Here is a 17,896-nt window from a genome sequence, read left to right on the forward strand (position 1 = left end):
AGTGTTCATTACACTCATAAGACCTTATCTTCCTTGGTTGACACTTGCACTGGTGGTACCAGGTAAGGATGAGAGGGACAAGAAACAGGACCAGACAAGCATTAGCAGTTACTGTACTCTCCATCACTACAAACAACAGTTAACAAATAAAATAAACTTAAGCCCGTTAATTTTGGAAGTTCTCAGGTGAAGTAGTAAAATATTAATTTTACTACAGCTTTTTAAAATGGATTCCACGATGAAATGGGAGGCTCACACAGGCACTTTTTTAACTGAAATCAATGGCTGTCTTAAGCAAAGCACGTGTGCAATCGAGCTGAGTCCAACTAGCTGCTTTTTCCAAGGAACATCAATTTCACTTGAAAGAAACATTAACAAACTGTGCTTATATAGACTTGGTCACTGGCAGACATTCCCTTTAAAAATGAAAAAGGGAATCTGGCACTTAAAACAGCTGACAGTGTTTGCTGCCAATGATAAAATTCCAACTTTCAAACAAAAATTAGGACTTCAGAAAGGCTGACTGCTGTGGGGAGTTTGTCAGCTTCCCCTACACAGACATGCTCTTGATGAGACTGGTTATAATGTCAAGGAACATGATCTTCTTATGTTGTATAATGAAATGCCAACACTTTGGCCAATCTCGGTAACTTACCAAAGCAATGTTTTCCAGATGACCAAGCCACGGTGTTACAAAACCATGAGTAAGTAAACCTATTCGAACACAGGATGGATCAATAGATTCTATATGCAGTAGTAGATATGGGCAGAATGCCAACGGCCTCAGAGTCTCCATCACTAACCTTCAGGAAACCACCATTGTTGGAGCTGCACAGCCGGCTCAGGGGCGAAGAGCACTTGAGGGTCTTGCAGAGGACCCAGGTTCAAGTGCCAGCACCCAAGGCAGGCAGCTCACAACCTGTAATTCTAGCTCCCGAAGATCCAATGCCCTCTCTTGACCTCTGAAGACATCTCCTCTCACAACCACATACCTACACACAATATACAGACATATACGCATAACTAAAAATAAAATCTTTTTCAAAAGGAAAACTGTCCCCCATACAAGGCTAAAGAAACATACTTACAATTATCTGAACAAGCTATTAAGATGCATCTCCCTTTTCCAATGACACATCTTTGTTTGGCTAGTCTCCACACAAAACAATGTCTGACAGACTGAATGCAAACACTCATATAATATTCTAGCTGTCTCCCATTCATATAGATTTAAAAACATGTTCATTTCGTCACTGTTACTCATTTTTGTTAGAGATGGAATATGACTTTTTCATAAAAATACTTATGTTAATACATAATAGGCTTACTGCTATCTTAAATAAATCAAGGAATTATTTTATTCTGCTTTAAGAACAGATTCTTAAAATTGGGGCTTCCCCCCACAGGGGAAAGTATACTTCAAACTAAGGGCCTTGACCGTACTAAGCAAGGGTGCTCAAACTAAGGTTTAGTCTTATCGGTTTTAATTTCTAATTCTGTCAAGTATCAACATATAAAACCCACACAAATAAAAGCTCTTTGAGGACCTCCGTAGTGAGATATTTACTTTGCCTGCACCTGTTGCATTGATCACACCCATTGGGGTGGGGACAGGTATGGACGTGACCTGGGAGATCTAGGTCTGGGGTCCCAGACCCCAGCACTCTCTTGCTTCCTGGTCAGAGACAGAGAGCATCTGGAAGCATCCCATCCTTGGGACGGGAACCTGCTGGTGGTCATCTGTCTCTGTTGTTTAAGTGATTCTCTCTGAATAAACATCTATCAGCCTATCTGTTTTCCCTGATCCTTATTTTTCCATGATATCTGGTGTAGAAGTGGGATCTAGATTTCCATGGGATCTGGGGAATTAGGTCTTACCCAGGCAGTGGCACATCTGTCGCGCCACATCTGCCATGCCACTTTCTTATCTCACTACAGACCTCAATAATTCCAAGAAGCAGGAGGGGGTCCTGAGAGTTCCTGCTATACAACCAACTACCTGTATATAAGAAACTTAGAAGGAACTAAAAGGGTCACTGAGACATAATCAGCAATATCCAGGAATCTGGCCACATGTAAGGAACAACCACTGGTTATCCAGACAGTATCACAAAGTGTGTGGGAATGAGGGGCTGTGAATGAAGAGGCAGCAACTGTGATAGCCAATCTTGGTTGTCAACCTGACTACATCTGGAATTAACTAAACCCAGGCAACTGGGTACACCTATGAGGGACTTTTCTTGGATTATTAGAGGCAGAAGACCATATCTTCTGGTGGCGTAGAAGGAGGGAGCTTTTGGTTTTAGCTGCTTACCCTTTCAGTCTTGCTAAAAAGTCCATCTATCCCATTGCTGAGTGTCATAATCTACTTTTTCAATCTTTCAACATAGACTGAAAACCAGTAGCTCTCTAGGACCTCCCTAGGACTCCAGCACCAGATTGTCACTGCTGAGGAATCCAGTCTCATGGACTGGACTACCAGATTCCTGGCCTTTCTGTCAGGAGACAACCACTGTTGTACTACTCAGACCACTGCCTGTAAGCCACTTTAATTTAAAAAAAGGGGGGGGGGGATGGATGTATATATGTGTATCTTATATCTTATGTATATATGTGTATATTATATCTTATATAAGAAATATACATATTATATGATATGTATAATCCAATCAAGGAAATCCCTCAGAGCTACCTGGTTTTAGTTAATCCCAAATATATGCACACTCTACATTTGCATGTATTATATGCATATATAATGTATATGTATACACACACACACACAGTCTCTCATTCTATCAGATCTGTTTCTTTACAGAACATCAACCAATTGCCACATAAGAATCTTATTAGTGGGCTGGAGAGAAGGTCAGTGGTTAAGAGCACTGGATGTTCTTCCATAAGACCTGTGTTCAATAACCAGCACCCATATGGCAGCTCACATCTGTCTGTAACTCCAGTTCTAGGGGACCCCTCACATCAATGCACATAAAATTAAATTAAATTAAATATTCAAAAAAAGAGAATCTTGTTAGGATTCTAAAGTAAACTTTGAAAGGTATGATTGGAGAAAACTAAATAGTAATGAGTACTTATATTAGACAATTATTTTTAATCTTTATTATATAATACCAAGGCATTAAAGGTAGTCTTCACTTCACTGTTAGTTTTATTTCAACATTCTAATTCCACCTTCTTCCATTACTCAAATATGAAACACCCTTAAAAGAGAATTTTAAAGAACAAATTTTCAGGGGACTGGAGAAATAGCTTAGCAGTTAAGAGTATATACCGCTCTTGCAGACAATCTGAGTTCACTTCCCAGCACCCACAGTAGATCACAACTGCCTGTAATTCCAATTCCAGGGTATCTGGTACCCTGTTCTTGCCTCTGTACTATGTGTACATGTACTCGTGTGCACACAATCTCATACAGATCTGCATATAAACACATAATCAAACTAAAAGTTAAACTTTTTTTTAAAAAAAAAAATGAATTTTCAGGCTGGCAAGAAGGTTCAGTGGGTAAAGGTACTTGCCACCAACCCTATGCACTTGAACTGGTTCCCCAGTACATACACGGTGGATGGAGAGAACTCATACCCGTAAACTGCCCAATAACCTCCACATGCATGCTATGGTGTGTGTGTATATGTGTAGCCTCAAAGAATTCTCTTGGCATTCTGAGGGCAAAAACAGAAATTCGTATCACAACAGGTTGGCTCACTCTTATTGGATTTGGAGTATCTCTACATTCGAGATAGGTCAGACTACCAGTAAAAAAGAGTGAAGCTGGCCAGGTACGGCAGAGAACTGGAGAAGTCATGCTCAAACAGGGCAGCTGCTTCTGAACCCAAATAACCATTGTCCAGTAGTAATAAGCTTAGCATTGCGGTCAGATCTTCCAAGTTTCCCAGCCAAGTTAGAAATATAGCATTTTATGTAAAATCAAGTTTTAAACACGGGCAACTGAATTTTAGTTTGTTTTTGTTCTGTTGTTGTTGTTTTGTTTTTTATTTGTTTGTTTTTTGTTTTTGCTTTGTTTTTTGAGACAGGGTTTCTCTGTGTGGCTTTAGCTGTCCTGGAACTTACTCTGTAGACCAGGTTGGCCTCAAATTCACAGATCCACCTGCTTCTGCCTCCTGAGTACTAAGATTAAAGGCGTGTGTCGCTACCAGCTTATAAGTTTCCATTTTTTAATACTGACCAGGACACACAGAAGAGTCTAGAAGCCTTTGGATTAGAATACAGTCTTGTTGAAGTACAGACTAGACAGACCCTCTCGGGGTCCAACTCCTTCTAGCCAGCACCTTCCTCCAGTAAGTGCTCTCTGAAGAGTACTGGAACCCTCTGCAGAACAGCTTGCCTGTCAAACCAAGCTCTTTTTGCTAATGACTCAGCTTGAGAAAACCAGGGCAAGGATAAAGGAGCTCTTCATATACTGGGACTACTGACCTAAGATCCGTGATAGCATTTGAGTGACTGCAATCTCAAGATTACTATTTCTATGGCATCTAAAACATGAAAACCCAGACAGGAACACAGACTCAAGGGCCTGCTTACAGGGTTCCTTAAAGAGCAACTAACTAAGAAAGCCAATCTTTACAACTACACTGAAGACAACTCCACGGGTAACATGAAGGAGCAAGTGGCCCATTTCAAAGCTTGTGAGTCTACTCTGCCTCACGATAGCAGGCAGAGTACTGTAAGAAGCATCCAACATTAATGCACAAGGAAAGACAGAGGGCAAAGACCAAGAACAGCAGCAGGTGCACCCCTAATTGTGGTCTCCTTTGTACAGTAGATTAAAAAACACCGCACCCAATGTTCCTCCTGCTCTGTGTAACACAGGGACCCAGAATATAAGTTCCAAATTACAAAGTGGACTAAGCGCCTCTAGTAGAAGGTTTCCCCATGCACTCAAGAGGAAAAGCGAAAGTCCTAATCTGACCATTAGGCAGTAAGTTGATGGGAGAGGTCAACTAGACCTGGCGGCGGGAGGAAAAACCGTACTCGTTACAGTAAGTACCATCTGGCTCTCCAACCTCCTCATCTCATTCCCACTACATACTCTCCGACATCACTCCCTGTGCACACTTCTTCACTGTTCTGCAAATGCTGCAAGGTCCTTGCATTGGCCACTCTCACCGCCTGAAAAGCTGTCCCTCTGGATATTTGCAAAGTTCATATCCTCATTCTCTTACCTAGATTCTATTTTTCCTTCAATATGCTATTTTTAAAAGGTACACATACACACACACACACACACACACACACACACACACACACACCCTTCTCTTCCCTAACTGCCCCTTCACTTTCCATTTTCTACACTACCACCACCTGACACACTAAATGCTTCACCACTTATATTCCTTCTTCTAGAAAGAAATCTCCATGAGGAATGGCTTTCACCTACCTGTTTACTTCTATAGGCCTCTGTAATGGTGTCAAGAACATGATGGTACTCAAAAACTAGGACTCAGTAAATGACCACACAGACTATCCAAAAAAGCAGTAACAGGAGGCCCACACTTGGTAAGAAAATGTGCAAGTGCTCAGGTACTGTCAGGAAGGTGACTGGACTGGTGTCCAGCACTGTGAATCCCTTCCCCACTACTCACAAACTCATAGTCTCCATCCTGTGGTATTTTCCAATCTGAAGAATTTTTCAGAGAGCCAGATACATTCTTGCCAAAGCTGTTGATCTGGTTTTCCTTTTCTTTTTGTTCAAAGTATTCAAGGAAAGATGGTTTTGCGGGTTGCATGGTCTCATCTCTTCCTGAAAACCAAGAAAAACAAAAGGTGAAAAGGAATACAGATATCCAGCTGTGGTCAGGGTGCCCACACGGCTATAGTCGCCAGGTCAATTCTTTCTGTGGGATAAAGATCTCTTACCCAAAGTCTCTAATGAAGCTTAAGAAAAACACACAGACTGTCACTCAAAATACTTCTTATGGGAATACACAGATTCTGAGATCCCCTGTAACATATGTAAATGTCTTCCCAGAGTCCTTATTTCTAAACAGAAAGATTTGAGTACTTCAATGATTCTGAGAAAGCCTCAATAATAACTATATTATTGTTATTCTTTTTAGTATTATTGGCTTCCTATAGTAAATAATTCTTGAAATATTTAGGCTAAAAATATTTGAGAAGCAAACAAAAATACTTGTGTCCATCATATTCACTATTCTCATATTCACTATTGTAGCACACAGAGGATGACTCGGGAGGCTACTGCTCCTTAATAAGCTCATGTTCTAGTCAAAAGGAGACAAATATGCTTGAAAATAAAAGTTAAGAAGAGTCCTTCCATTATGATATATTGCATAAGATTCTTCTGGTGCTGAAGCTCAAAACCAAAGCCTTGTACATACCAGGCCAAGTGTTTCTATTTGTTTGTTTGTTCGTTTGAAGCAGGGTCTCATTTTGTAACCATTTGTCTATTTATTTATTCATTTACTTTGTTTATTTGAGGCAGGGTCTCACTTTGTAGCCCTGACTGGCCTGGAATTCACTATGTAGACCAGGCTGGCCCCAAACTCAACTCAGAGATTCTCTGGCCTCTGCCTTCCAAGAGCTTGGATTAAAGGCATGTACCACCATGCCTGGCTCACAAACAACTTAAAATACTACTTATGGATGATTTGTGTAGAATACTATATCATATGCACAGCATGAACTACACTCAGTAAAATCATATAACAGGAGGGGGGAAAAAACTAAACTTGTCAGACATTTGTCCTTTCTCATCATCAGCCATTCCAGGCAATCTCAGGCTTGCCTGCTACTAGGTACTAGCCACTGCTTACTATGTTGCTACCTCCTTCATATGGGGGAGTCGATATAGGGTTTGCTAAGACCTGCCAATCACACAAGAAGAACATGATGTACTGTTTTGTAGTGAGATATCCACCCCGCCCGCATCTGTTGCACTGACCACGCCCATTGGGGCATGGGGACAGGGGCAGGCATGACCTGGGGGAACTAGGTCTGGGGTCTGGGGCCCCAGCTCACAATCTTACTTCCTGGTCAGAGACAGAGAGCATCAGGAGGCATCCTTGGAACGGGAACCTGCAGCAGTTATCTGTTTCTAGTGTAAGCGATTTCCCCCGGAATATACATCCATCAGCCTATCGTTTCCCAGATTCTCATTTACCACGCTTTACTGTTTTATGTGTTCTGTATAAACACTAGATGTTTCTTATATTTGGTTTGTAGTTGCCAAGCTTCATTATTATTGCATACCAAAAAACTACAAGACCTGTAATAAAACAAACCTTGTGAAAATGTAACAATGGACTTACTGAGGAGACAGGAAGCCATATTCTGTGCTCAGTCCCTTCCTCTGGAAACTCTAGGGGAAGGACTGGCTCTAGGGCAGCTGCACACTGACCCTTGACCTAATCCTACACATGAAGAAGGAGTATCAGAAAACCTAGTGCCAACCAGCCTGGACACTGCTGAGCTGTCACAGTCAGAACATGGTAACCACACAAAATGCCCTAAGGTCACTGGGCAGCTGAAAAGACTAGAAAACCCAGAAAGTCCAAACCATTACAGAGCTGTTTGGGGAAATATGACATTGGATATATATCTCACACTTAAAACAACAAACTTCCAAATAGATAAACAATAACTACAAAAACAGAAACTATAAACTCTGGAGGAAAATGTAAGCTTTTAAAACCTAACAATATTTTTTTTTCAAATGTGGTATATTTTTAATGTTTAACTAAGTAGGTAGGAGAGAGAGAAAGAGGGAGAAGAGGGAGGGAGGGAGGAAGGGAGGGAGGAGGAACTGGGATCGATAAGTAAAATAAAAATAAAAAACTTATATTAAAAAAAAGAGGAGAACAAGAGGTGAGATTAGCAAAACAATATTTATATAAAATAGGCAATTCCATGTGTGGGAAGGAAGCAGCACAAATTTTAAAATCATTAAATGATGTAAAACACACACATTATAAGCCAAACTAAAAAACAAATTATGGGAAGATTTTGTTTGCAACAAATACCATAAAATGTCTTAAAGAACTTCTTTTTTAAAGCAAATTGAAGCCAGGTGAGTTTGAGGCCAGCTTGGTCTACAGAGTGAGTTCCAGGACAGTTAGGACTACACAGAGAAACCCTGTCTCGTGGAGGAAAAAAAAGGAAAGGAAAGAAAATTGTGAAGACACTTTGTGGATTTGGGGAGATAAGAAACCAATATGTAAACAATTTTTTTTAAACCAAGGGAGACCCTGAAAAGGGAGTAGACAGTGGACTTCAGACCAGTAGCACACACAAAGCTACCCAACTGCTCCTCACAAAGGTAAGACAAAATGCTTTGGTTCACTTAAATTAAAGCCCCATGAGGGACCACTTCTCAACACTTCAAGCGGCAAACCCTGAAACTACTAGTGCAGGCGTGGGTAAAAGGAGGGCCAGCCACTCCTACTGCAGCTGAACCGACTGTACCATGTTCAACCGCTGTCACCAGGACTGGCACTGACTAAGGATGAAACCAGGAACCAGAAGCAAACAGCAACAGCCTGGAGTGATGAGCCTCAACCAGAGCTTTTAAAATGAGTTTTTAAAAAAGATCTTGCGAAGCCCTTTTGACTCAAGGACACCAAAGCCATGGCACCCCAACACCACTGAGCACCCCCAGTACAAATCTGAGTTTTCAAAAAAAAAAAAAATATCCTCTACTGGAAAGAAGGATTTCTTAAGGGCAACAGCAAATCCCAAGACTAAGGAAGAAAAATCATGAAGTGAGCCTCCATCTTATTAGACAAGCAACTATTAAGCTAAATACAGAAACCAGTGCAGCTCACAACCCTCATCAGAGAAACTTGCTCTTAATAGTAGATGGTGATTGACCCAGGTTGGACAATGTACTGAATGAGACTTTGGAGCCCTCGGCCCAAATGGGATGCCTTTATCAGAGCTCCCCCGTCGAGGCTCAGGGATCCATGCAGGAGAGAAGACAGAAAGACTGTAAGACCCAGAGGTGATAGAGACTCAGAGATGAGGCATCTTCCAAACAGAACAGGGCTGGTGCACATATGACCAGAGACTGTGACAGCACACACAAGGCCTCACAGGTTCAAACCAGATGAGATACCAGCATGAAGAAGGGCAAGTGGGCACAAATGGACCACCCTAGCCAAGAAGCTATTTGCAATTGATAGTTGCTAGGAAAAGGAAAAATCTGCATTCTTCAGTGGAGTAATAACTGGTTCTACCAACCACACTCCAAGGCAGGCCTCATGCTCTGAAGTAGTTGGTCAACAAAAAAAATGGACTTGAATCTGTGTGTGTGTGTGTGTGTGTGTGTGTGTGTGTGTGTGTGTACAGAATGCTGTGAAATCCTCTTAGAAGCAACCAACAGCAACCACTGCCACTCCTTTTTGAAAAACATAGAATCTGGGTCCCTAATAACTAGCAAAATTCCATCTAGTTAAAGTGTCTGTAGCACGTCCCCTGCAACTTTACAAATGCTAATAAGGGGTGTAGCTTTTCATAGATGTTCACACACTTATGAAACTGGGCTATTTTTAAATCCTATATATTTCTATTAAGCCTCAGACCATGTGTATTTTGAGGTCTAATGAATTACTAATGCAATAAACTAAGACTACTCTAACCAATTACAGATTTACTTTTTGAAAACCAATGGGCATTTAAGAGGCACTCAGAGGAGAAGCTCCAATTGGAGGACGCTACCAACACCAAAACGAACACATTACGACATAATCTATATAGCGAATTCTGGGTCAAATGTGCTACAGTGACACTCTGTCTCAAAATAAATAAATTAATTAAGTGCAATGTAAAATAAATACATAAAATTTAAGTCAGGGATATTACTCAAAATACTTTTGTGGCTTAATTCTAAATCAGTCCATAAAAAAAAAAAAAATCAAAAGGATGTCTCCTAGGAGAATATAACATGTCTATTTCTACCACCATCTATTTTTTAGATGAAAAAGTGGCAACATTTGCTTTCCTCATGTTTCAATTCTTTACTTGACAACAGCCCTTCACAACCCCCTTAAAGATTCCTAATATTTTCAAAGCTAACACAACTATTCTTTGTCTCTTTCAACAACTTAGAATCATAAATAAGAAATTCTATCAATGTCTTTGCTTTCACCTTGTGCTAATGTCAGAGACCTCATTATTCCTGACAGGAATTAGAATTCAGAGACACCCCCCCCAAAACTATGCTTTAGGATTAGATAACTTTTTTTAACTTAATCACATTTTCAGACATAAATAAGCTGGGATTTAAAGTCATACTTTTCTTAGGAATTTAATTATAGCTAAACAATCAACTAAAGGTTATACCCCAAGCTATCAAAAAGGTCAGATGATTTCAAGGTTATTTTTGTGGGGGAGGATCATCTTGGGGTATCCCAGGGCCTTGTGTGTGCCAGGCAAGCAGTCTATCAACTGAGGTATATTATATCCCTAGCCCCAAAGATAACTTTGGAAATATCACAACGGACTAATTCCTAGCCTGGGGTTTTATATTGTACACATTTTACCATGATTTTCTTTCTTTCTTTTTTTTAATTGAAAGAGATAGTCCCTATACCAGAAGGTACAATGATTTAAACTTCTGGTCCTGACTATATACATCGGCTGCAGAGACTTTCAAAATCTTCTGTATTTCACTTCAATGCTAATAAATTTCAGAGCTTCTCAATAATAAAATACCACATGGAGGGCACTAGTCAGCAGCTGTCTTAGCTGAGGCCTTCACACAAGCCAGCCGAGCTGCTACTGTACCAACTGTCCACAGACCTGAGCCAAACAGACCAGACCAAAAGAATACCCAACTGCCAATATTTGCTGATCTATAGAATCATGCTTTAAATAAAATAGCTGCTATTTCAATCCACTAAATGTTGGGCTGCTTTGTAATGCAGCAAAGGCTCAATGACTTAACCATCTTTTCTCTCCTTCCCTAACCTGCTCACTCGCACACCACCGTAGTCCACAAAAAGCATTTCTTTTAGAAACCCAAGTGCAAATTCAACCAACACTGTTACTAAACACCTGGTTTTTGAGGCTTTCACATGACTTCCGTCCCCACTTCCTGACCACCAAAGAAGGTACAAACAAAACAGCCTTGAACATACTAGACACCTGCCCATGCCACATTTAGCATGATGGATTGTTTTAGTAAATCTTTGCAGAATCTTTTGATAGATTGTAACTCCTGTTTTACAAGTAAGACATTTGCCTGAGATTTTATAGCTGTGACAAGGATTGATGTGAAAGTCAGCCATCAGGTTTTAAGCCTGGTGAGTTGCACCTCATATAGTGAGTGCTCTAAAATCAAAATGAAGATTCTTGACATGTTAGCACGGCCATTAGTTGAGTGCACACAGAGTGAGTGGACGGAATTCCCCGAGGATCCTCATCTGTGAACCATTCTTTCAGCAACCTTGAGCTAGATGACCAAGTGCTGAGAAGTGGCCTGTCAGAGTTGAAGAGCAAAGAGGATCACTCCCAGCTGACTGAAGGCTAGGCTGTCCATCTTCTCCCACTCCCAGGCCTTCAGCTGGTCAGGAGACATTTTGTTTCAACTTGAACTAGAGTACTTTTTTCAGATGCATCACAGGAAATGAACACATTCAGCTAAATGATAATGCAGGAACCCTGAAGCCAGCGGGAGAATGGACTGCACAAACCATGACAACAGCCACATCTTGCTTTGATTCTTTTATCCGATGCAGGAAATAAAAGTGCTCCTACACTGTGTGGCCTACGTCTCTCTGTAAGCCCCACTTATCAACTGAATGGACAGCCTGTCTAAACCCACAGGCAAAGGAGGGAAGTGATGAGCACTCTTTCCTTTGAAAAATGTTATATAAAAGGAAAAGACATGACCCAAATGTCCACCACCTGATGAGCAAACACTGGAAACTTATTCAGCAATAAAAACTTTAAAGACTTAGGCTGGGGAGATGGCTCAGTTGATAAAGTGCTTGCCATAAAAGCATGAAGACATGAGTTCAGATCCTCAGCATCCACATAAAAAAGATGGGTGCAGCATCAATCTGTATCCCCACACAGGGGAGAACAGGCAGATCCCCGGAGCTCAATAACTAGCCAGGCCAGAAAAATCCATGAGCTCAATAAAGGGAGGGTAGAGAAAGTGAGGCAGAATCCTAGTGTTAACCTCTGGCATGCCCACACACACACACACACACACACACACACACACACACACACACACACGCATGCACTCATATACACGCAAGCATGTTCACAAACACCAAAAAAATTACATATTATATATCATATTATTATGTATTATATATAACACTGATACACACTGGATCATGGTTAAACCTTAAAAGAGTTATACAAAACAAAAATAGTCAGACCCAAAGAGAAACATATTGTCTGAATCCATTTATAGTAAATATCAGAAAGGGAAAATCCATAGAAACAAAAAGTAGACAAATTGTCATCTGAGGAAGGGAAAGAATAAGAAGTAACTGAAAATGGGATAAAAGTTTCTTGGAAGTGACCAAAACGCCTGGAATTTAACAGTATTACATTTTATACTCGTCAACATATTTTTAAAAACCTATGAAACTATATACTTCAAAACTTTACAAATTATATCCCAGATTAAAATAATAAAACTTTAGAAATTAGATACTGGTAATGGTTACACAACTCTGCAAACATACTAAAAGCTACTGTATACTCCAAATGAGTAAACTCCATAAACTTATGAACCATTTTATGGTTCATAAATTATGCCAATAACTCAATCTTGAAATAAAGCGACAAGACCTTCCTCTATGATGTGTTCTTATTTCTGGGTTCCTGAGAACTATAAAATAATGCTGGGATGAGCATGCCAGAAAGGAGCTTGACCAAAAACTGGAGCTTACATCTCCTTTGGAATGACCGTCTCTCGGATCTTAAACTTGACGACCTTTCCATCTCAAAACTTCATTGTCAAACTAACCACAATGGTCAACTTAGCCTTCTTTTAATTCCCACAATAGCTTGTTTTTATCCAACTAGTAATTAATTCTGTTCAAAGTAAAGAACTGGGCACAAGCCTACATATTCTTCTGGGGTCCAAGCATAAATGTTTGCAAGACAAAGACTCCAGCAATGACTCAATGTTTCCCTCTGTTTTAAAATAATGTGCTATAATGTAAATGCATCAGAGGGGGTTTGACTTTTTTTTTTTTTTTTTTAAATCTAACATTTATTGTACGTGTGGTTTCTGGTTCCATTTTGTTAAGGAGTATCTATGGGTTTCAGATGTATCAAGTCATTCAATTACATTAAGTCATTATCCAAGTCTACATAACCATAAACTTTTGAATGTTTTTGAAACCACTGAGAACCACAGGTTGTAAGATGCCCTGGAGCCCAGAAAAAAACGTTCTTCCTGGTAAGCAGTTTGAGCAATTGCATCTGTATAAACTGCCTTGCTTCCTAGACAGTGGCTCACAAGCCATCTTGATGCTAATGAACTCTATCTAGATTACAAGAGGGATCTGAGACCTCCCAGCTAGAGCACTAGAGACAGCCACTGGAAAAGACCCAACAGTCACCAGTGAGGATTATCCACACCTTGGTACTACAAAAATCTCCTGAGACGGGTCTTCCCTTCCCCAACCAGAGTACCTTCAAACACCCCCTTAACAACAGTGTTGAGTTCAAACTTCATATCTGGGTACTCAAAGTTCTTCTGAAAGCTGACCAATGCCTACCTCAATATTCAATACACACTGCCCACCTTTCTGACTTTGCACCTGCCTGGCATATTCTCCCCTAGCAGTTAGAATGCAAGTCTTTAGCATACTTCTCACAAACTCTTTAACCTTTTTCTGTAACTAACCCAGCCTTTCATCAAGTATTTTGTTATCTTCATATGGAGAGGGCCTCTCTCCTCAGCTAATCAATCACTATCAAATGCCATGATCTGAGGTATGGTCTACACATGCAAAGAACTGGAAAGAATAATGACAGCATGCATAGTAGTGACAATGAGATACCATCATACATTTTTAACTGTAAGTTCCTTGTCACCAATAAATGTTCCATTTGGTCTCTGTACATTACACAGTGGTGACACATAATAAATAACTAGGAAATAGCTCCTGGATCACATTGGATAGTCATTTTTAGACCAAATATTGAAATTGACATTTCTTAGAATAGACAATACAGAAAATCATCTACTTTTTCCTTATAGACCCGTTTAAATTAATATTAGAGAGTGCAACTCCATTTCTTTCTAAGCAAGGGCCAGCAGGCAGAAAAGCTTAAGGCACTTCGTTCAGGTCGAGTACCATTGGATCAAGCTGATCTACCTGTGCCTCTTAGGCCAACAGGAAAGCCCAGCCTCTGAATTCATTCTCCTTTCTTCTCACTACTATTGTGCCACTGCCCTTTCTGGGAAAGCATAATGCCTCATGGCTATTCTTGGCTCTCCTTTGACTAACATAACCACACTGGAGTAACATATTCCAAAAAAATATAGGCCTTGAGCCCATCACCCAGGTCACATGCAGATCTGGTGCTTTCAATCCTAGTATGTGGTCTGGCTGGCCTGTTGGAATGAATTTTCAGGCACCAAGAGTCTGTGTTTTCTGGCTCATCCCAAAGAAATGAAGAATGTTAATGGTTTCCAAAGATAAAAGTAAGTCTGACATGTGGACACAATAAGAGAAACTGCACAAACAATTAGGAGTTAGTCTCCATTCTAGAAGGTTGACCTTGAGTTATTTGTGAAGCTGTGAGAAAAGTTTAAGTACAGAGATGTCTGCTTTTTCTATTGTAAAGCTCTCACCCGGGAGAGAACTTCTCATAAAATGCAGTTCCCCAGGAGATTGCCTTTCAGGGATGGGAACGAAGGCCCCAGTAATAAATGCCAGTACTAAGATAAGGGTCAGAAGCCTCATAAAAGAAAGCTCATGGGACCCAAAGCCTGCCCTTCTTTAAATCTGCCATCCTGTGTATTGAGTTATTTAATTGGTTCTCAAAATAGCCACCATCTTATTGCCAGGGAACTTAACACACACACACTCTCTCACAGAATAAATAAATCAAGACTTACTATAACACTTACATCTCTAAGCATTTAGACACTAAATGTCTTTATATGTAGCACCTTATATTAGTTTGGCAAAACTACAAAATAAACTTGTTCCCTATTTTTCAAAAGGTTTGGGAAATTGAGGGTCAAAAGGGGAATAGCCTCCAAGAAGTATACACCAAGCCAAAGACTGATTTTAAAAAGCATTCCACTGTTTTCTTTCTTCTCTTGCCCTCCTTCAGAAACTCAACCTCAACAAAACTAAATGCTGTAGCTTTTCACTCTGGTGTATGTAACAACACTAATGCTACCCAGAAGCCTCCTATGGTGGCAGGTACATGGAAGCAATGAGTTCTCTCTGATAAGTTTGGAAGCAATCAGAAACTAGACAGTAAAGCTACTGTTGTGAAAAGGAGTGCTTAAAACGTGCAGTGCTTACGCTCTAATCACCATACGTGCCAATGCTATTGTCCAAGCAGAGACGGATGAAGACAACACAAGGACAGTGTTTTAACAACCCCCTTCAGACAGCTGCAGGTGGGGGAGAATGGGCTGTGAGTCAAGCATTTCTCTCTTACGAAGCGCTGATCTGTGTACCTGACAGTGTTGAAATCTTTTCAACAAGAGCCTGGCCTTTGGTTTCAAAGGAGGAAACCCAGCAACAACAGATGCCCTCAATCACAGAGCTTCCTGAACTTAACCATGCCGGGCAGTGCTTTAAGATTCTATTTCAAAGAGGTCAGTGCAGACATTGTTCCAGGGAGCAAAGAGAATGCTGGGAACCTAGTGCAGATTTTAAGAAGAAATCACCCTGATCCCCTCAGTTCATGGGGTCTAACTGGAAAGGCCTGAGAAAGGGATGAGGACTTAGCAAATACTCTTTCACCTTCTACCTCCCCTGCAAATAAGCCTGGAAAGGAGGAGAGGGCAGTTTGTATGCACTTGCTGGACACGTAGTGAGGCAAGGCCACACCAGTAGTGTCTCAGAGCACTGGCGGGGAGAAGCAAGGTTGTCAAAGCTGCAGCAGACAGGTACCCATCACCTTTCAGAGCTATTTGCCTGGACCTGTCATTTCCTCGTTCAGGAAAAGCACAGACCTGCTAAGCTACAGGGCTGTGCAAAATAGACCAATACCCTTTTCCATAGTTTGCTGTTACTGCTGTTTACTTTTGTTTCTGAAAAAAATCAGGTACCAAAAACTGGTGGAGAATGAACAATTTAAAGGCAATTAACCAATTAAGTTTGCTAGATACAAACAACTAGAAAATACATGTCCTTAGGTTTGCAAGCTGACCCACTGGGTAAAGGTACTGCTGTGTGAGCCGAAGCCACCAAAGTTGTCCTCCAACTTCCATGCCGTAGCTCCATGGCGCATGCGCGCACACACACACAGCTTTTAAACATTTTCAAAAGAAGGCAACACAATCTTGCTAAAGCACACACAGACTATCCGACAAAAATTCACAACAAACATGCCAAGCCACAAATGTCTCTAAAAATACCAAAGAACTGTTAACCATGTAGACCATGTTTTTTAACCTCAATTCTCTATAATTGAAATGGGCAGTTTAAAATTTCACACACACACTTTCTTTTAAAAAGTACTTCTGAATAATTCACAAGCAGAGTGGTACATGCCTATAATTTCAGAACTCATGAAGTAGAGGCAAGGGGATTTTGAATTTCAGGCCAGCCTGAGTTACATGGCAAGTTCCAGGCTGGCAGGGGTTACACAGTGAATGAAACTGTTTCTAACAAACAAAACGGTTATCAGAGCTTGGTATGAAGCTTCTGAAAAATGCCTGAGCAGTCTGTTAAGGTCCCTGGGTTCAACACTGGCACCACAGAGTGGAAGGAAAGGAAACAAACAAAGAACACATGGACTACGCAGACAATGGGTGACGCTGACTAGAGCTGAGGGGAAAGCTACTGGTACTCAGATTAGTCAGCAAGAAAATCAAACCACAAAACAGTGAACAGCACTACACACACCAGTTCTAACTGTTACAAGGACCGTTAGGGATTCTGCTTCACAATCAGACTCAGTATCACGACATTAGAAGAATTTTCAGTAAGGTGAGCAACAAGACAAGAATAGGCAGTGGGACTCAAGCTGTACAAGAGAGAGATCTGAGTGACCCAGGGGGGAAAAAATGGTGCATTGGATCAAAAGAGGAAAAACTAAGGTCATAATTCACAGACGAGTGTTTCTCTGTAAAAAATAAAAAAGGAAACCTACAGATTTCTAATCTCTAATAGGATAATGAAAAAAGCAACACACCAAAAAAAAAAAAAAAATCAATAAATCTTATCTAAAAGAGTAAAACAAAAAACAACAGCCCAACATTAAAAACAAAAGATCTGGAGTCCCAGTGAAAAGACACTTGCTACAAGCCTCATGTCCGTGCTCCAGACACACGTGGTAGGAAGAGAACCTCCCTCCACATGTGTGCATGTACACATATACACACAATAAACAAAAAGATACCTTCTGGTAAAGTGAAAAGAAACTCAGTAGCTTAATAAAATATTTTAACATACTAGGCTGGCTGAGGAGGCAGCTCACTCAGTTAAGTATTTGCCAAGCAAGCCGAGAACCTGAGCTGAATCCCTGGGACTCACATAAAAGAGCCAGGCATTGTGTAGGCATATGACCTCAGGAGAGACCACAGAAGCCAGGCTCAGTGGCCAGTCACCCTGGCCTACTTACTGAATTCCAGGCCAGGGAGACAATCCCTCTTAAAAAACAAGATGGGGCTGGAGGAGATAGCTCAACAGTTGAGTGTGGTGATTCTTGCTTGTACAAATAAAGCCTGTCTGAAGAT

General features: G+C 40.7%; 1 protein-coding gene across 1 annotated transcript in view; it reads right to left on the bottom strand.

Moving 5' to 3' along the window:
- Stk4 (serine/threonine kinase 4) overlaps positions 1-17,896 on the bottom strand; it is a 78,476-nt gene that overhangs the window by 26,230 nt on the left and 34,350 nt on the right. Inside the window, exon 10 of the mRNA XM_051186625.1 lies at positions 5,622-5,779. Within this exon, the coding sequence (XP_051042582.1) occupies positions 5,622-5,779 (158 nt within the window). The remainder of the gene's footprint in view (positions 1-5,621; positions 5,780-17,896) is intronic.

Source organism: Phodopus roborovskii, unplaced genomic scaffold (genome assembly GCF_943737965.1).
Source record: "Phodopus roborovskii unplaced genomic scaffold, PHOROB, whole genome shotgun sequence".
Taxonomy (NCBI): domain Eukaryota; kingdom Metazoa; phylum Chordata; class Mammalia; order Rodentia; family Cricetidae; genus Phodopus; species Phodopus roborovskii.